We start from the raw sequence: 21,432 nt of genomic DNA, 5'->3' as shown, positions 1-21,432 counted from the left end.
TTCCATAATGCCAAAGGAACAGTTTATCTTCCATTCCTTTCATCCAATAATAATCTAGTAACCTTGTCAAGGAAGGAAATGAGGAAAGAGAAGAAACATGGCACAATAAATAGAATCAGTCTTGCAGACAGAAAGACTAGCATTCATGTCCTATCTCCAAACCACACTACTTGTATGGTCATGGGCAAGTGTTTTCATTAAGAAACTGAGAACATTTTGATAAACTCCCCAAGACTATAAAATTGCGGACAAGTTGCTGAACTGCATTGGTGAAGAGAAAATATATATTTATATAGATACATGTGTGCTCCTATATTTCCCATTTTATTTACAAATATTAAAGAAGGGCCAGAGACACTACTCAAGGTTGGTGCGATGATAATAATTGACTATAGAGAGAATGTAGAATTGCTCAATTCTCTTTTTCCTTCTTTTTTCTCTACTAAGGAAGATGTCCTTGAACTAGGAAGGATGGAATATGTCTGTTTGGGAATTGATATCCAGATAGGGAGATAATAAGTTTTATATAGTTGTCCTTGATGAGTTTAAGGATTTGTTGAAGGAACCAGAGATTTGTAGATTGAAAAGGAAAAGACAATGGTAAGCTCTATTCAAGTACTAGAAAGGTTGGCATCGGGAGAGGTAATTGACTCGTCCTGTTTGGCTCTAAAAGGGAGAATTACAGAGTAAGGAGTAGAAGTTGCAAAGACACACATTTTGACTTGATATAAGGTAATATCTACTAACAATCAGAGTAATTCAAAATGGTACAAGCTCTTCTGGGAGACAGTGGATTTTCTTTCATTGGAGATGAGCCAAGAAAGACTGGATAACCATTTGTATTGCCTGATGGGCTTGATAGTTTCTGAGATCTCTTTCAACTTTGAGATTTTATTCTTCTCAGTCCCTTCATACTATATTAATCCATTTGAGTTTTTGAGCCCAAGTATAAGAATTTTACATTTACTTATGTGAAGCTAAAATCTTGCTAATGTGAATAAATGCTCCCTCTAAACAACCTAGTTCCTATCTATGCTTTCACCTTAATTCCTCCTTTTTCTATGTTCCCCAGAACATGCTTCACAAAGCCTCCACTCACTGGGAGAAGTGCTTTCTCATAAATCTCTCTATCTCAAAAGGATGCCACTGGAAGGTAGAGGCTGGTTACTTAGAAATTATCCTTCTATTCCTTAACAGGCAGCTAGGTGGCATAGTGGATTCAGTACTGGGAGTGGAGTCAGGAAGATCTGAGTTCAAAATATGACCTCAGATATTTACTAGCTATGTGACCCTAGGCAAGGCATTTAATCTCTGTTGATCTCAGTTTCCTCAGTTGTAAAAAGGAGATCATAATAAAATTGATCACATCTGGTTATTATGAGGATGAAATGAAATGTTTGTAAAGCACTTAGCACAATACCTGGCACAGAGTAGTCACTTAATAAATTATTTCTTCTCTATGTGACCAGTCTGCTTCCTTTCTTTTGTTCTGATATCATTTGTGACATTTCTCCCATGCCATTATTCTTGGATAATATGTAATAACATCCTTATGCTTACCATGTAAAAAAGGGCCAGAACATAAGGGGTTAAAATTGAAGGGTTGGACTATATTATTTAAAAGTGTGGTTGCCAAGAAATATATTACTTAAGTCACAATGACTTTTTATGGCAGTTTATTTACAAAAGGAGAAGGAGTAAAATTAAGAAAATCAGAGAGAGGATAGGGTAAGATACCTAACCCAAAACACTTAAGTATTTTACTCTGGTTCTTGGTTCAACCCAGGCAGGGCTAATTAGTCCTCAGCCACAGAGGCCTCAGCCTTGAGTAGATGGCCCAGGAATGAATGAAGCAAGGGCTTCAGCCATGAAGCCTCTCTATACAGGGGAGGCCTCTCCTGAGGCTAGTCCCTCCAGAAAATCCAGGAAAGGGAGACATTTAAGAATAGTCTCACCAAGTCCAAGGTCTCAGGTCCAGTAAGCAGATTCTTCCATCAGCCTCCAACTTGAGTGCAGAATTTTGAAGAATGAAGAACTCCCTTTCACAGGAAGTGGTGACTCCTTTCAAAGACACTTCTTTGCATCACTTCTTGTGCCTTCCTCTATTTTTTCATGAACCAATTACAGTCTATAAATTTTCTTAAGACTGCCCAGGGGGAAGTCAGTGGGCTTTGATTTGTCATCCACTTTAACACATGTGGGTCACATACATCCCCCACTTCAGGATAATTGGGGTGTATATGCTTCTGGTGATTAAATCTAAAAATGGGCAGGGGAGAGTTAATCTCATCTTTACACATGTATCTCTTCATTATCCTTTGATAATGCAAATTTAATTTTTTAAAGAAATACATATATATTGGTATCTTTTGTTTCCATGACAGTGACATGTCCCCCTGTACACCTTGTTCCTCTTGTAGCCATACATTACATTTTTTTAAACCTTTAACACTGTGTATTGGTTCAAAGACAGAAGAGTGGTAAGGACTAAGCAGTGGAGACTAAGTGGTCTCATAGGGTCACATAGTTGGAAGTGTCTGAGTGCAGATTTGAACCCAGGACATCCCATCTCTGGGCCTGATTCTCAGTCCACTGAGCCACCCAGCTGCTGCCACCATACATTATTTTTAAATGAATAAAATAAGAGAAAGAAAAGTGTAGTAAAGCTCACCAGGACATTGCAAAGGTGTCATAATATATGCAATGTTACACACACACACACATACACATACACACACCCTGTGGGTTCCTACCAGTATAGAGGAGGAGAGGGAGACATCTCATATTTCCTTTCTAGAATCTATCTTGCTTGGCCATTATAATTTCACAACATAATGTTTCAATAGGTCAATTTTTCTTGGTATTTACATTATTTTAGTCATTATGCTTATCTTGGGATATCTAAATTCAAAAGTATGGATAATTTAATAACTTCACTTGTAGATTTCTAAATTACTTTCCCAAAAGGCTGTATCAGTTCACAGCTCTACAACAACTAATCAATGTGTCCTCCTTTTCACAAACTATTCAATATTAACTATTCCCATATATTTCCATCTTTGCCAGTTTGCCAGATGTAAGGAAAAGCTTAAGTCAGTTCCTCACTATCATTTCTAGTAATTTCTCACATTTGTCCTCCTTGGGACTTTCTTAAGACCTATACTCTCATTTCTTCCAAATGTAAAGATTTTCATTTTGAGTCTCTTTTTTTTCTATTTCCTGTGGGCTTACTTTTTGTACAGTTCTTGGGAGGAAGAAGTCACTTACTAGAATATCTCATTGGATTTCTTGATCATTATTCAGTGTTGTGATTTTTAGTTTTTTGTCAAAGCAGGTATATGGGAACCATCCTCCCCACTTCAGACTTGGTTGAAGATGAGTGCTGGATCTTCAGGGATCTCTATGTTATCTTGAGACAAACTGATAGAGATCTCAGATCACTCCAGCCTGTGATGCCCCAGTCTCCATTATACAATTTGCTCTGCCTCTAGATCTTTGTATTTTTCCTCAAAACAAGCCTTTAAGAGTTTTATTATCATCATTTGCCAGATTTGGAAAGGTAGGATGATATGCCCAAGATCATCCAGATAGGGAGTATCTCTGCTAGGATTCGAACCCGGGCTTTTGATGTCATGTTCTTCCTGCTATACTCTGCTGCCATAAACTGTTCTTGAATTGCAAGGTTTTGATCAGATCCCTATGACACTTCCAGAATTCCTGTGAGGTTGGCAGGCTCTTTGCTGGCAGTTTTCCTCATTATTTAAAAAAAGATACAAAACCTTTACTCTCTTCAAGTAGCCTTAAGTCTTAGCTCTTTCTTCATTTATTTGGGAGTTATTTTTTCTGTCCCTCTTCAAACTACCATTATTTTAAACATAAGAATTTTTTTATTGCCTTCCCTTTATATATATGACTGTTCATTCTTATAATTTTACTATTCTATTCCAATCATATTTCATTTAGGGTGTGGGGTGGGAGGAATGATGGTGGAAACCCCTTAAGAGCATCCTTTTCCCTTCCTCTAGAAGAACCACCCCATTCCTTAAGTACCTCACTGGCAAGCAGCTAGTGGGGAGGGAGGAGACTGTTCTTTAAATGGAATCGAAATTGCATTGCAGAACAAGACAAAGCAACAAGCCTTTTATGATATCCAGAAACAATCAACTCTACTCCCCTTCAACCCATTGTTCCTTAAAAAGAAAACTATTTATTTTTTGGTGTGTATTGAAAAACCCCACATGCTCGAGGTTGAGCCATGCCCCATTGTATTTATTGTTGCTGTGGTCTTTCAACAACAACAACAACAAAAAACTCACCCTGCAAATAAATAAATAAATAAATGCAGATGAGCATTTGGTGCCACTAGTTCAGGCCCAGTTGCCTGGCAATGGCAGCCAATAGGAGGAACAGCCGAGAGTCAGTTTAGACGCCAGTGAAAAGAGAAAACAAAGGCATCAGCAGCATTTGTTTCTGGTTAAGTGCTCAATCCGGATGCCTGCTACTGAAGAGGCTTACCCAACTTTTATCTTTATTGAATTCAGTTTTCTTCTCTTTTACAACACACACCCCTTTCCCATCTGCACCTACCCACCTGCTTCTCAAGAATGAACAAAAGTTGAATCATGTGGCACATGGTCCATTTTTTTTAAAAGAGAGAGGGAGAAAGAGACAGAAAGACATGAACATGTGGACTCTCCCTACCCCTCCTTTATTTCGTTTTACAGAGCTTAATGGCTGTCCAACACTGGTTGACACCTAACACCAATTCCTGAAGCTGGTATCCAACTCTTGCCTAAGTGGGAACTGTACAGCTTGCCGTATTGAGGATGGGAAAGTGTGAGTTATATTTCAAAAGGTGCCAGGAAAACGTTTTCTTTTTTCCTTTCATCTTTGCCAATTCTGCCTGCAGTCGCCAAAAGGCATCTTCAGAAAGCTGATAATTAAAGCTACGGAATCTGAGCATGAATAATCATTACCTATTTTCCTTGGGTGTCGCTGCCTAGAGAAAAAAAGATGTATTTGCCAATAATTATTAGGTTATCACCTTAGCATATTAACTCCCTGAGGAGCCACATTCTGAGGATCAACGTCAGGCCAACCTTTGCAAGCTGAATCCTTTGAATCATACAAATGTGCCATACCCTGAGAAATCCAAAAGAACAGATTCTTTTTCCCCCTGAAAAACTATAAATACATAACTGCTTAAAGACTGTTCAATAATTTGTATTCCAACTTCGTATAATCTTTTATTTGGGAACTGGAAGGATCTAGACCTGAGATTTCATTTCTTGGGAAATTCCAAATAAGGAAACTCCTTCTACCAGTATCAATCAACTATACATCTACATTTTTATAGTCTTAGGGAGTCTGAGTCACCAAAAGATTAAGTGACTTGTATTTCAGTATGTTTTAGTGGCAAGACTTGAATCCAGCTCTGCCTGGCTACATGACTAGCCCTATTTGTTATATTACAATTGCCTCTCATGGTTTTTTATATCTCAATGGTGATTGTAAAAAAAGAAGGAAGTACTTCAAAACAACCAAGAATTCAATATCACTGAATGTCTATGGAACAATTTGTGGTAGGCTATTCTACCATCCTAGAAGTGTTCTATATAACTCCTTACCATTGATTTTTTTTTTATTGCCAGGCAAGGGAATCCTTTTCCTTATATAGACTTTTACAATTTTAGAAGCAAGCAACAATTAATAGTTGCACCTGTAGACAAACTCTAACAAACCAGTGCTTTATGGGTGTTTCAGGCCAGGTCAGGTCAGGGGTTGCTGGAGGGCAATGAGGAGTTAGACTTTACTTTTGGCATTTTTCCTGGTGAGGGAGAAGAGAGAAAAATAGTGATAGTGTTTGTGAGGAGAGGAATAGAGATCTCTTAGCCATTCTTGAAGACTTTGCTTCTGCCTCTTTCTATGTATTGGCTCATCATCCAAATCATGACCTCAAACTATGGGTGTTCTCCTAGGTTCTGTCCTAAGACACACACACACATATATGTGTGCATATATGAATATGTGTATGTATATATCTGCATTTATTCATGTATATGTGTGTGTATATAGCTAGAAAGATAGACAAACTCAGTATTTCCCCTTGACTTGAGTCCCACATTATCTACTATACTTTTAAACTGGATGTCCTAGAGATCTCTCAAACTCAAAATGTCCAAAACTAAGCTGATTATTTTCATTATAATTGATTATCTACCCTCTACTTCCCTAAATTTCCCTATTTCTGTTAAAGGCACTGGCCTCTTTCATGTCTCTCAGTCCCATAGCCTCAGTATTTTCCTTACCTCCTTACTCTCCATCATGTCACTTTTGAGGCAGCTTCAAAGCCTCACTGTTTAGATACTTCCACAACATCTCAAAATCTGGCCACTTCTCTCAACCTACATAGTTTCCACTCTAGGTCAAGCCCTCCACCTCTCATCAAGATTGCAGTAACAGTCTCCTAACTGACCTCTCTGTTTCAAACTGCTTACCACTCCAGGCCATCTGCCTACTGCTGCCAAGTCATTTTTCTGAAGCAAAGATATAATGCTATGACACCCCTATGCAATTAGTTTTCAGTCTCTAATTAGAAACTCTTTTTTATGTTTTTAAAGCAGCTTATGTGACCTGACCGTAACTTTTCTAGCCTCAGTGGATGCTACTCTCCTTTCTGTGCTCTCCAGCCCGGCCAAACCAGTCATCTTTCTGTTCCTCATGTCAAACACTCCCTATTCCATCTCCTTGTCTTTTTGCACTGGCGATCACATCACATGCTTCATTTCCTAGGTCCTGCATTATTTTATAATGCAGCTCAAGCAGTGTCTTATGCATGTATCCTTTCATGATGCCCCTAATTGCTAGAGCTCTCCTATCCAAATTCCTTTTTTTACTCCTTTTTATGTTTTTGCATGTATTCCTTTTGTATTTATGGTATTTATATTTATATATCACTTGTTTGCACATATTTGTTTACATATTATCTCCTTTTGACTGAAACACCTGAAGGACAGGAACTGTCTTTTGCTTCTTTTTGTATCCCTAGCACTTAACACAGTGCCTGGCACATGGTGGGCATTTAATAAATGTTTATTGATTGATTCATACATGGACTTGTTGCTTTCCCCATTAGAACACATACTCCTTGCGAATAGGAATTGTTTCATTCTTTGTACTCTGTATCCCCATCACTTAGTAAAGTTTTTGCCACTTGGAAGGTGAGGAAGCAAATGCTTGAGTTATGTATTGGTTGATTGAATTTCATTTATTTATTTATTTTTATTTTATAGTTTTTCCTGTTTACATGTAAGTACAATTTTCATAAGCATTTTCTGCCATTTTGTGATTTATGTTCTCCTCCTTCCTATTCCTCCCTCCTTTCTGAGATGGCAGGTAATATGATATAGGTTGTATGTTTGCTATTATGCAATATATATTTCCTTGTTTATCCTGTTGTGAAAGAAGACACATAACACATGATAGAGAAAAATTCATGGAAGAAATAAAGTGCAGAATGGTATGCTTTAATCTGCATTCAGACTCTAGCAAAATTGCTAAAAGTTTTGTCATGAATCCCTTGGAGTTTTCTTGGATCCTTGCATTCCTGATAATAGCTAAGCATTCACAGTTGATTGTTGTGCATTATTGCTATTACTATATATGTTGTTCTCCTGGTCCTGTTCACATCACTTTGAATCACTTCATATAAGTTTTTCCAGGTTTTTTTGTGATCAATTTTATTTATCATTTCTTATGGTATAATAATACTCCATTACAATCATATATCATAATTTGTTTAGCCATTCCCTTTAATAGAGGGCTCTTTAATTTCTAGTTCTTTGCCACCAAAAAAGAGCCACTATAGATATTTTTATACAATTAGATCCTGTCTTTTATGTTTTTGAGATACAGATCTAGTAATGATATATTAATTATTTTAAAAATATATAATAGTGAAATGAGTTAACCTTTTTAACAGTAAAATTATAGTTTTGCCTTTTGTTGCCTAAAATATGAGGAAATTTTAAAAAAATGTTTTAATTTTTTTTCCAAGGTTTGTCATTTCTGCCTTCACAATATGGCCTACATATGCACACCTTCCCATAGTTACCTACTTCAGGTCCTCATCATCTCTGACCTAGGCTTGTGGCAACCATACAACTTGTTTCTCCAACTCAAGTTTCTCCCCATCCTTTATCCATTTTCTAGTCAGCAGACTAAGTGATTTTTTTTAACAATGTCATCACCATCCTCAACAGTTTGCTATTAGTTCTGGTTTCAAATATAAACTTCTGTTTGATATTTAGAACCTCATATTACCTGGACCTTTTCTATTTTCATAATTTACATTTTACTACTTACTCTACGATCCATATATACTAGCCTGTTTGCTGTTCCTCAGTTATGGCACTTCATTCCTAGACTCCAAGTCTTTGCACTGGCTGTGTTCTAAACCTGATATGTTTTTCCTCATCACTTCTACCTCTTAGAATCCCTGGCTTCCTTCAGACTGAACTGTATTCTTCTTCTTCAGAGAAGCTTTTCTGATCCCCCAATTTGTTTGTGCTTCACCCTCACCCCCCACCAATATTACCTTCTGTCTACTTTGCATGTGGCTTGTAAGAACATAATTCTTTACATATTGTATCCCCCATTAGAATGTGAGCGCCCAAAGGACAGGGACTACCTTTTCCTTTCCTTGTATCCTTAGAGCTTATCAACAGTTCATGGTAAAAAATGGTAATAATTATTGGGAAACCTGGAAACCAACCTGGCAGAAACTGTAGATCAATCTCTTATACCATTTACCAGGATAAGACTAAATAGATACATGGCCTAGGCATAAGAGGAAATATCATAAGCAAATTGGAAGGACAGCGAACATTACCTATCAGAATTAATGACAGAAGGAAATTTTATTAATAAATAAGAGATAGAAAGCATTGGAGATGTCAAATAAATAATTTTGAATTGACTAAATTTTAAAAATTTATACAAATAATGTAGCCAAGATGAGAAAGCAATAAGCTGCAAAAAAATTATGGTTTCTCAGATAGATGTCTAATATCTAAAATGTATAGAGGCTTGTCAGATTCTTAATATTATGAGCCACTTGCCAAATGATAAATGATTAAAATTTATGAGCAGTTTTTGGATGAAGAAATAAAAACGATATACAACTACATGAAAAACTGCTCTAAATAATTTTTAAATCCTTACCTTCTGTCTTAGGTGGTTTTAAGGCATAAGAATGACAAGTGCAAAGTAATGGGGGTTAAGTGGCTTGCCCAGGGCTACACAGCTAGGAAGTATCTAGGGTTAGATTTGAACCCAGGACCTCCTGTCTCCAGGCTTAGATCCCTATCCACTGAGCTACTTAGCTGCCCTGGGTAAATCATTTTTTATTAGAGAAATGCAAATCAAAACAACTTTGTGGTATCATCTCATACCTATCAGATTTGCTAAAATGATAAAAGGGTGAAATGACAATGTTGGAGGGGATGTGAACAAATCGAGAGCCTAATACACCATTGTTGGAACTATGAACTGATTCACTTGTATGGGGAACAGAGTGGAATTATGTTTAAACAATTATAAAATTGTCTATATATTTTGACCCAGCTACATCACTATTAAATTATTTCCTAAGTTGATCAGGGATAAAAGGAAAAGAACCTCTATGTTCTAAAATGTATAGCAGCTCTCTTTTTGGTGTCAAAGAACTTGAAGTTGAAGGGATGCCTACCATTTGGGGAATGGCTAAACAAGGTATGGCATATAATTGTGATCGAATACTGTTGCTCTGTAAGAAATGGCGAGTAGGTTAATTAAAAAAAAACATGAAAAAAACCTACATGAAATTTTGAAGAATGAAATGAGCAGAATCAAGAGAACCTTATACACAGAAGCCAAAATATTTGACTTGCAAATAACCACTCCAAAGAAAGAATGAATAAATAGAAATAAGCAAGGCATAGTTTTATAAATATATATATATATATATGTGTCTGTCTGTGTATGTATACATACATACACATGTATGTATACATACATACACATGTATGTATACATACATACACACACATACATACATAATTCTTTCTTGTCAAATGATGCCTTCTCTAATTGGAGGAAAGGAGTTAGGATGTGTATTTTAATGTAGCAAACTTTTTTTTAATAAAAAAAATGGTGCCCGGCACATAGTAGGTATTTTATAAATGTGAGATCTAGGGAGAGTAATTGAATTGCCCAAGGTTACACAAATAATAATCATCAGAGATGGGATCTTAACTTAGTTCCTATGACTCTCAAGTTAGTGCTGTTCTAGTTTGGGAAAACATTTTAGTTAGGTCATTTTTCAGTCATGTCCAACTCTTCACGACCCCTTCTGGGTTTTACTGGCAAAGATATGGGAATGATTTGCTATTTCTTTTTGAAGCTTATTTATAGATGAGGAAACTGAGATAATTTATTGGAAAACATATAATTAAGTGATTCTTATTGCATTGTAATATACTTTGAGCTTCTTGAATGATTCTATCACACTGAAATTTGGTCAGTCTTCCTTTGTGGTAACAATGTCTGGAATTAAATTCTGTTTGCTCTCCTCATATACAGTCTAACTTTCAAAATAAAAGTTAGTGGAATCTTTGGAAAGAGAAGGAAAACGAAAGGAGCAAAGAAAGAGATATAATGAGGGTTTTAATGTCCCTCTAAATGAAGTGAAGGAGTTGGACAAGATGATATCTGTTTGTTTCCAGCTTTGGATCTGTGATCCTTTAAATACAGTGGTGATAACTAAGAAGTGGTAATTTAAAAGAAAATAAAGGACAAATGTACTAAAGATAATATAAATCGATAATCAAGAAGGTAATAAAGAAAACAAAAATCTCAGGAAGAAAAATTCAGTTTCTCTTTCTCTTTTGAAAAGTGCATTTAGTGAATATATCTAAAATATCAATAAATTCATAAAACTAGAAGATCATTGAGTTCAGGGTGTCTTAATATTATTGTGTGTGTATGTGTGTCATAAATAATGCTTTTGCAGTTTGGTGATGTCTGTGGATTCTTTCTCTGAAAAATATTTAAAAATACATAAGCTTATAATGGAAATAAATTATGTCGAAATTTGTTGTTCAGTTATTCCTGTCTTTTTGTGACCCCATTTAAGGTCTTAGCAACGATAGTACAGTGGTTTTCATTTCCTTCTCCAGCTCATTTTGCAGATGAAGAAGTTGAGGCAAGCATGGTTAAGTACAGATTTGAACTCAGGTTTTTCTGACTCCTGATCTGCCACTCCATTTGCTGCTATACCTAGTTATTCCTTATATTTAAAGATAGTTGTTGAATTTTTAAAAAAAGTTGAAAATCCCCAGACCAAGAATCCCTGATTTAGTCCAACTCTACTCCAGTTAGTGGAAAAGCCAAGACTTGAACTCAGGTCTCTTCATCTAATGCTTCTCCCCCATTATCCTCTATACAATTGAATTATATGATCTTGCTCTCTCTCGGAGAGAGCATTTCTAACCCCCCAAATAGGGTTAGAAGGCAAAGAAAACCCAAGCTTCTCTTTCACCACCCACCCAGACTTCAAGTGCATACAGAGTTGTTTACAAAAGGACTCTTGTAGTGATGGCTGGTAGTGGTGCCACTCTGTTCCATACCCTAAAGCCATCACTGGGCCTCATGGGAGATGTGACTACAGCTTAGGACATGAGATCGTTTGTTCACTCACTTTCTGTGAAAAGAGTTTTGAAATGTATTCTGAATAGACAGCATTTCCTTTGTGTAGTTGGTAAATAACGGAGAGCAAAGTTAGTCAGCAAGTTACATAGTTTCTGCATTCTGATTCTTTGGAGCCCTTTTGTATCAAGCCTGGGCAGGATGTTTTTAACAGAATGTGACCTCACAAGCATACTAGAGGTAAGGAGAAAAAAAAGTTATTGGTATAGATTTGTAATATTTTATATGGGACTTCATGAAAAATGTTGTTTTGAGAGAGCTAATTTTAAAAGAGAGGAGGCTTCTAGCTGGCATGTACCCCAATAGTAAAACCAATGTCTTTTCTCACTAGAGAAGTCATTGTTCATATTGGATTTAGAATATGTTTAGATGTGACATTAAAATAAATCAATTAATTGTCTGATGATATGGCTTCTGTGCACACCCCTTCCTTTAGAAAAGAATCTTGGATTGGACTGTGTGGAGAAATCGAAAAAGAAATATCATAAGAGAAATTGAGGGTAATTCTCCATATCCAGGAAAAGACTGCTGGGTACACATCAGTAGAGAATCACCAAAGAAAGGTAAGAAAAAAAGATGTTCCTTGGGGAGAAAAAGTCAGCCTTGTTATTTTGTTATAGTCTATTGGTTTGAGCTCTGGAGAAGTGACTACATGCATTTCCTCCCTAGGACTGTTCAGTGAGGATTTAACTGCAAAGATCCCCATCTTTCCCCTGGGCTTTTCGATCTTTCTAGTGTCACTGAAAGAGCATCCTCTTCCACCTGTGTTTACTGTGGTGAGAACTCCTCACCTATACTTAGTTCCAAAAGGAAGTCATTTCTGAGACACCCATTAGTGGAGGACAAAGACAAATTGAAAAAGAAACTGAAAAGCTTATGACATGCAGTCATGTCTGTGTTGAAAACAAAATAAAAAGGGAAAAAGTCACAGTGTTTTGTGCTGAAAATGTTACTTGTACAGTATGGGATTTCTTTTAGGTTTATATTCACACGGGGGCTGACTCATTTTCTATTTTGGGTTTTTTAAAAATCACTTTTATGGGGATCAGATGAGAACTGCATCTGTTGCTTACATATAATAAGGAGCAAACATGAAGGCATGTTGAATGCATAATGCTGAGAATTTTGCTCAAGCAGTTTGTTTTCTGTGATAGGTTACCCTCAACATATGTACATTATATACTGCAATAAAGCGACTATAGGCACAGAGTGATCAGACTTGGTGGTCCTTGCTCTAAGCAATGCTATTTTTCTCTCCAGCTAATTTACTAATTACTTGCCAAATGATTATGTTTTCTTTCTTCTGGCTCAGGTGGCTTGAGTGAAGGGGAAGGGGGAAAAGAAAAAAAAAACAAAGTTCTCATGGGTCACTTTTGGGTTTGGAGATTCTGGGTGACTTTTCTTAAGCACAAGATTCTAAAAACATTTCTTTTGGAAGCCTACTGTATATTGACTTGTAGTGCTATCTCTCTTTAGTAATAATCATGATATTTAGAAATTGAAAAAGGCCACATAGACTTTTTTATTCCTATATCTGCCTTTTACAGATAAGGAAGCCAAAGACTGAGGAAGCCAAATGACTAGCCCAATAATGCAAGTAGCAAATAGAAGAGTCAAGTGATGAGCCCAGGTCCTGGTCTTTTGCCCCTGAACCATGCTCTCCCTTTATCTTAGATTTCTCTCTTTCAGTTTCTCCCTTTTGTTCCTCCTAATTCTTTCTCTACTTCTCTTTTCACCTTTTTAAAAAACCCTCATATTCTAAGAATTGAGATTAAAAATCAGTTCCAAGGCAGAAGAGTGGTAAGGCTTAGGCAGTTAGAATTGTGGTTTGCCTAGGATCACACAGCTAGGAAGTGTCTGGGGTCAGATTTGACCCAGGACCTCCTGTCTCCAGGTCTAGAACTCTATCCCTTTGGTCACTCACCTTCTAAATCACAATCCCAGCTCCACTTTCTCAGTATTTCTCACCAAAAACCAGTGCTTCTCAGATTCTTTTCTACCTTGATTCTATAATCTAAGAGCACATCCCCAAGTCCCTGAGCTAAATTGCCCAGTCTCTTTCTTGGGAGAGAAATGGGAGAAACAACTGCCAAAGACCTCCTACTCTTGTCTATTTTTACCACCTGGGGCTCTTTTTGTTCTTTCCCTTCCTAAATAAATTGACCTTTTCTTTCTCCTGGGACACACTCAAATTTTTCACCACAGAGGACACTCCTACAACTGGGAAACAAGGCTTTTTCACAGCCTCCTCCTGGATTGTAAGGGCAGCAGGTTGCCTTATTACTTTCTAAGGAAGTTGAGTGGGCCTTTTGGGCTCATTATGGAAATTACAGTAGCTATCACATAGTAGGAACTCAATAAATTCTATTTTAAATTAAATTTCAATCTGGTTATTGGTTGCCAATATTGTATTAATAGTTTCATATACTGAATAGTAGTCGGATTTCTCATGTTGGTAGATAAAATAAGCAAGTCATATTAATATTAAGCCCCTTTCTCCTACTCCAGCATCTTTTTAAATGAAAACAGATAGAATTATAGTATTATTTTCTGACTTTCATATAATAAATTGATTAGCATCATTCTTCTACTAAATACAATTTGGCACTTTGATCTTGTTGAATATTTCAGATAAGGGCTAGTAATGATGCTTTAATCAGGTGAATCTAATTATATTGGGTTTCCCACAGACCAACTTATAATATGTTCTCTCAAAACAAGTGCCCTCCTATAAGCTGTGCATATATTTACAATAAAAATAATGATGCTTTTGTTGAAATAAATCCAAATTTAAAAAACATTTAAGAAGACTATATTGGGCTCTTTCCTTTCTTTAAATTTCCAGAGAAGATTTATTATAGACTAAAATAGACTGTGCTGAAGGAATGCTATATTAGATAACCAAATTCTCAGAGGTTAAAAAAATCTTTTGTAAATACTTGCTTGATGAAATCCCAGCCATGTCTATTTTGATATGTAAAATGAGCTGTCTTATTTAGTGGTAATTGTACTAATTAAAATGGAAGCATCGGCTGTGCATTTCTTCATTAAAATCCTTTTGACAGTATTGATGGTAAAGTAAATATTTATCCTCAAGGCATTTACAGGTGCTGCACCAGTAGAGGTCAGTGCAGAGTGTTGAAATGTGAGAAGAGCAGTCAAAGGTTGATGCATTAAAAAACAATCAGATATCAATAACTTTATCAAGTGGCTTTCTTTGCCTTGCTTTCCCACTGCAGTTAGTTCAGCCAGTGATCACTCATTTGTAGCCATCTTTAAAATGAAAAAAAGTTTTTTAAAAGAGTAAGTTACATTGTTAATAAAAGGTTCCAAACAACAACAAAATATTCGTTGTGTCTCTTTGCTTTTCTGATGTCCAGCAGGCAAGCATAAATTTAAATTTTCTTTTTAAATATCAACTCTTTTAAAGAAAGATATATGGAGCATCGTAACAGCACAGAGTAGCCTGTTTACCTTTGTCAGGTCTTGATTTCCTCATTTGAAATAGGCAGATGTTAGAATAAATGGTCTAGAAGTCCCTTTCCAGTTCAAAATCCTTTGATCATTCCTGAATACTGATACAGTTTTACCACTACAAAGACATATCACAAACAGACATATGCCCAAATAAAGAAATGTTTTTTAGAATCCTTTATTTAAGAAAAGTCATCCTGGATGACAACTTGGCATGTCTCCCCTTAACTCAAGCTACCTAACATGAAAGGTCAAAAAAGAAAGTCCCTTATAATGTCATGAGTAAGTTAGCTGCCTGGAAAAATAGCAAGGACAATCAAGTCTGATGATTCTGTGCCTATTTACTCTATTGCAGTATATAATGTGTATAGGTCAAGGGTCTCCGATCACAGTAACCAAACTGCTTGAGCCAAATTCTCAGCATTACATATTCTCAAATTGAGATGCATCAGGAAATTCTTAGATGTAGGAATGAAAACAAAGCATAATTAAAAAAAAAAACAAAACTAAAACCATCATAGAAAGAAACAGCAGAGCCCTACTGAGCAGGCAGTGAGTCCATTGTTACAGAACAGACACTGGATTTAGAAATGAGAGAAAACCATCTCTAGTTAGGGGAATTACTTCTTTTCTCCCTTAGAAAAAATGGAGATAGTATCATTTTGGCATTATTATTGTGAGGATAATTCTTTGTGAACTTTAAAGTACCGTGCAATTTTTAAAAAATACAACTTTCATCTTAAAAAAAGTAGCTTCCATCTTAGAATCAATACTGTGACTTGATTGTAAGGCAGAAGAGTGCTAAGGGCTTCACAATGGAATTTAAATGACTTGCCCAGGGTCATATAGCTAGGAAATGTCTGAAGTCATATATGAACCCAGGACCTCCCATTTCTAGGTCTGACTATCAATCTATTCTCAATCTAATCTAATTCTCAATCTAATCTAATCTTAATCTAGCTATTTCTCAACTCTTCTTTTACATTTACTATTGCTAAATATTTTTAAGACAGTTCTTTGTAGTGGCTGAACTTGGGGTAAGGGAGACCTGACCCAGCTGTGGGACCTTAGGCAAGTCCCTTAAGCTCTCTGATCATCAGTTTCCTTATTTGCAAAAATGAGGATAGTAACCCCTATTAACATCTGTCTCACAAAGTTATGAGTCAGAAATGAGATAACATGTAAATGAGAAAGCTAGATGACAAAATGGATGAGAATGCTGAGTTTAGTGTCATAAAGACTTGAGTTCAAATTTATCCTTACTGATTTTATGACCTTAAGCAAGTCACTTATTCTCTGTCTCAGTTCCTTCATCTGTAAAGTGAGGATAATTCAGTGTTGTGAGGATTAAATGAAATAATATCTGTACACTATATAGCATAGTGCCTAGCACAGGCTATATAGTACTATTATTGTAATTCATTATGAAAAAATCTGTAAAAATATCAGTTACTATTATTTGGGGGAAAGAGGAAACATTTTTAACACAAATTGGACTTTAATAACATGCATAGAAAAACTTCATAAACAATAAATATAGAATTGAATTATTTTCCCCAAAATAACTATAACAGGAAAATATTATAAAACTATGGAGTATGTTTCAGAGCCAGTTCTATCTAAGTTCTATCTAAAAAAAAATAAAATAGAACACTATGGCTATCTCCTTGCAATTCTAAATGACAGCAAAGAGGTGGAGAGAAGTTATTGGACTGTCGATCAAGAGCATATCTGCATCTGGCTGGGTTACATGAGTTTGGGTAGATCGGTTTAGCACTTTGGGCCCAAATTTGGGTGCCTGTAAAATGAATGGAAGTATAACTAAGACACCATTCTAGATCTATGGAAGGTTTCTGTTTTGTAAGGGGATTTCCATCCTATAGTCTGAACGATAATTCTACAATTATTGCCATTCCAGGCTAATTGGGAATATAAAAAATTTTCCTTTTAATGTAAAACCTTATATGGTATACCAGGACTACCTTTATGAACCAAATGTTCATCTTCTGCCATTGGTTTCCTTTGTTTATCTTATTTTTATTTTATTTTTTAGCATGTTAATATATTTTTATATTTACATATATATGTATTTACATATATATATATGTATGTAAGGATAAATACATATTTATCCTTTCCTGATATTTTGTGATCCATGTTCTCTCTTCCTCCTTCCCTTCCCTATAGGATAGCAAGTAATATAATGTAGTTTATACATATGCTATCATGCAAAGTATTACCATGTTTGTCATGTTGTAAATGAAGACACATATCACTTATAGAAGAAAAAAAATCATGAAGAAGATAAAATGAATAATGGTATGCTTCCATTTGTATTCAGACTCCCTCGGTTCCTTCTGTGATGGTGGATAGCTTTTGTCGTCACAGGTTTACCTTCTAAATAACTTTGGTCTCTCCTGACTTCAGATGTTTGACATTCCAGGGACTAACACCTTCAAAGGTTTCCCAGGCAACTCTTACAATACATCTAGTACTAGCCAAATGTGCCCTTGAACTCTAAGGTCTCTTCACTTACCATCGTGGATAATGTCTGTGACAAAAAAGCGAAAAACAATGAAAAAATATCCTATAAATGAGCCGGTGGTAATGATATGGAAAGAGGAGGAAGAATTTTTAACAAAAAAAGATGAAGTTGGTTATGTTAAAATATGAGCACCTGTTATCAATAAGAGTCATTTAATCAAAGGCTTTTTTTTAAAGGAACTAGGAAGGACAAATATTTTGAGAAATTTGAAGATCAATAATATACTAATCACATTGTTGTGTAAATGGACATGTCAAAAACATATTTGATACAAATGTGATTCAGTCAATTCTCCTTTAGCAAACTCACAGTACTATAACAATACATAAAGATATTAAAATGTTTGCTACTTGAGGTTTAGTGTAAATTACAAGTGAAAAATTTTAACACAAAAGTAGAGATTTTGTCTCCTAGGCCCACTGACAACTAATAAATATATTATTCCCCACTTTGTAATTATTATATATTTTAGGATTATAACTTTAAAAAAATCTGTTGTATCAGTTAGATGGATAAGTAAGAATCAGCATCCCTCACAGGAACTCCTGAATTTATAAAATCACAAATTCATTTGAGTTTTTGAATAATTAAAATGTGAGAGAATTGGGAATATTTGCTTTGTTAATCATAAATTAATTTGATAAAGATCCTTGCTAATTTTAAACAAAAGACTTCGCCTTTCCGTCACATTCCAAACAAAAGACTCTGACCCTGACAGTAACAGAGATCATTAAGAACTGAAGAAACATTGCATTTGATGCCTGAAAACATCACCCTAACAGAAAACTTAGTACTTAAGAGACACAAAATAAAAGCCAACAAAAAATTGGTTTGTGCTATAGCATTTTGAGATTTCTTTACCTGAAACCCAAATGAAATGTTCCTAGTTCAGGATTCATTTATTCTGATAATGTGTATACATTGTTTCCTTGCATTACGATGGACAAGCCTACCCTTTGATTTCTGTAGCACAGTTGCAGAAATTGGAAGAGTATCCTAATCCTGAGAATAGCACAGTTATGGCTGAGTCAAAGAATATTTTTTGTTAAGATAATATGTACAATAGAGAATCAGGGGCTTTGAGACTTTGTACGGTATGATGCTGCTCTCATATTTCAATAACTGAATGAATATTCTAAATTAATAAGCATGACGTTTGTATAAGCTAGAGACTAGCGTAAGCCCTGCATTCATTGATGGGAGCCTTAAGCAAATGTTTCTTTCCATCAGCCTGTTCATGAGGCATAAACATAATTATGGTTCCAGAGCAATTATACATCCACAAGTGGAATCAGTAACAGGGGCCTTATCAAGATCATTGCAAGTTATAGACTGTCTGTAAGTCCATTTAAAATACTTTTCTTTCATGTTTTATATTTAAGAGAAAAATTATTTTAATTTTAAAATAATTTAATTTAATTTTTTTATTTTAGAAAAGTCTTAAAACATATTACTTAGGTTATTTTTGGGTGCTAAGTCTTCTGTTAGCAAGTTCTTATTACATTCATGAAATTAAGACACATCAGCTTTGCAGAAAAGAAAGAGGAAATAGTAGAAAGACTCCAACAGTTTGGTTCATTTTGAAAAGTTGTAACAAGAGTAATGAGAAATAATCTGACTTTCTCAGATATTACCACTATCAGGTAATTTGTGCATTTTGCCACAAATTAATTCATGAATATATATGGACCACAATATGAGTCAGCAATGAAATATAATAAATGAAATAAGCTAATGTAACCAGGTAGCATTATAAAAAATAAAGTGTGTAGGATTAGAATTCTATATTCAGCAGTGTTCCGACAACTTCCAGAACACTACGTTCAAAGTCAAATATCACATTTTTTCAGAGGAAAATTGACAAGATGAAAGCTATCCAGAGGCAGGTGACCAAGATGATGAGGGACCTGGAGATCCCACCATAGAAGAATTGATGAAAGAGACTAGGGATATCTGTGATCACAGGGAAGATATTTCAGCTATATTAAAGAATAAGGACCTTCAGGTAGAATAGGGATTAGACTTGTTTTTATATTGCCTCATAAGGCATATGTTAGGCATGACAGAAGTTACAGAGAAGACAATTTGCACTCAATGTAATGAAAATCTACAAAGTTTGAATTTGGTGAATAATTATGGCAGAGATTTGACCTTGAATTACCTTGACCTTGAAATCTACTCAGTGGAATTCACATCCTCACCTAACCTATAATATTGCAAAAGCATTGAAGAATGGCAACAGACTGAATCTGCTTTCCAAAGACTATCCTAGCTAAATACAGGGGAATTCTTTATCATCTCATTGGCCACTTGGTAATTAATTATTTGGTCCTGACAACCCATGAAACAAAAATATAAAATAGCCATCAATACTGCGTGGTCTGCAGTGATGGTGGTAGGAAAGGGCAGGTGATGCTAAAACCTGACAATCTATAAATTTTAACATAGCAGTTGAAATTCTAGATAAGAGATTCTGATCTGGTGACCACTGCACGAGGAACTTATAGAAGCAAAGAGTCATATAATTCTTGACTTTTTCACAGTATATCAAACCAGAAGGAAACTAAGACAAAATGGAAAAAAGGCTTGCAGTTTTCTCCTTTGAAAGGCAAAAAAAAGGGGGGGGGGTAGAAAAGCTGTTTGTTTTTTCATGTTACTTAGGGAGAGAAGAAATCTCATTCTATGGGTCATTCAGTCATCTCAATATTGTGAGATTCATGATAAGTATTTAAGAAAACATTATAGCATATGGAAAAATGATGAAGATGAAGGGGTGGAGATATTCTAAAAAGAATTTGATAAGATCCTCCTACTGATATTTGATCATTTTAATGTGAAAGTCGGAATAGATGTGGATGGTGAGAAATATATTGGGAAAACATGAGTTAGCAGGAAGAAATGAGATAGGAAGTATAGATTTTGCAAGTTTATTACACATATATGTGACAATGTGTATAAGTATGTATATATAATGTGTTTACATGTATGTTTTATTGTATTTTAATTAATTTTGTTAAATATTTCCCAATTATATTTTACTCTGGTTCTGGATATACTCATAATATTTCAGGCCACATGTAAAAATGTTTATTGGAAGCAGGTGAATGTATTCTGTCATTTAAAGTAATTATTCAAGATTTTTTTTAAGGTCTAAGATATTGGTCCACACACTAGAAAAAAGCCTAAACTTACTTTGTATCCATATTTTAAGATTTATTTCAAGTGGTCAGATTAGTATTTTTCCCCACAGGATCATTTTACATAAAAATACAATTTTCCTCCATGTGTCAGCATAATTTTATTACATCTTGGGTCTAAATTTGCTTTCTTTGAGAACACATTTCTAATTTCATTCTGAAAGTGAATGGGAAAATAGAGTTTGATAACTCCTCCTTTGACCTTGGGTAAGTCACCTCTCTATCTCCTTTGAGAATCAGTTTCTGATGTAAAATAAAGAAGTTGGACTGGATATTCCCCAAGGACTCTTCCAGCTCCAAGTACTCTGATCTGATTTCACATTTCACATCCCATTTCACAGACCACTTGTTCAGGAGCGTATCTTTTCACATTTCACACATATATTGGTGGGTTTTTTCTCTGCACGTTTAAAAAGTAAAAATCTGGACATTTCATATTAATTTGTACATTCTCCTCTTCTGGAGACATAA

At 35.3% G+C, this 21,432-nt stretch overlaps 1 protein-coding gene across 4 annotated transcripts in view; it reads left to right on the top strand.

Annotated features, from left to right (window-relative positions):
* Positions 1-11,782: 11,782 nt before the first annotated feature.
* Positions 11,783-21,432, top strand: part of ST18 (ST18 C2H2C-type zinc finger transcription factor) — a 349,790-nt gene continuing 340,140 nt past the window's right edge. For 2 of the 4 annotated variants that reach the window (XM_007487130.3, XM_007487129.3), the window contains exons 1-2: positions 11,783-11,925; positions 12,182-12,308. In XM_007487130.3, the coding sequence (XP_007487192.1) occupies positions 11,887-11,925; positions 12,182-12,308 (166 nt within the window). In that variant the 5' untranslated portion in view covers positions 11,783-11,886. Of the gene's footprint in view, positions 11,926-12,181; positions 12,309-21,432 lie in introns of those variants that run through there. The other 2 variants (XM_056823905.1, XM_007487134.3) reach the window with 1 other exon arrangement.

This window comes from Monodelphis domestica, chromosome 3 (genome assembly GCF_027887165.1).
Source record: "Monodelphis domestica isolate mMonDom1 chromosome 3, mMonDom1.pri, whole genome shotgun sequence".
Classification (NCBI taxonomy): Eukaryota; Metazoa; Chordata; class Mammalia; order Didelphimorphia; family Didelphidae; genus Monodelphis; species Monodelphis domestica.
This window is presented reverse-complemented; position numbering and strand designations above follow the sequence as displayed.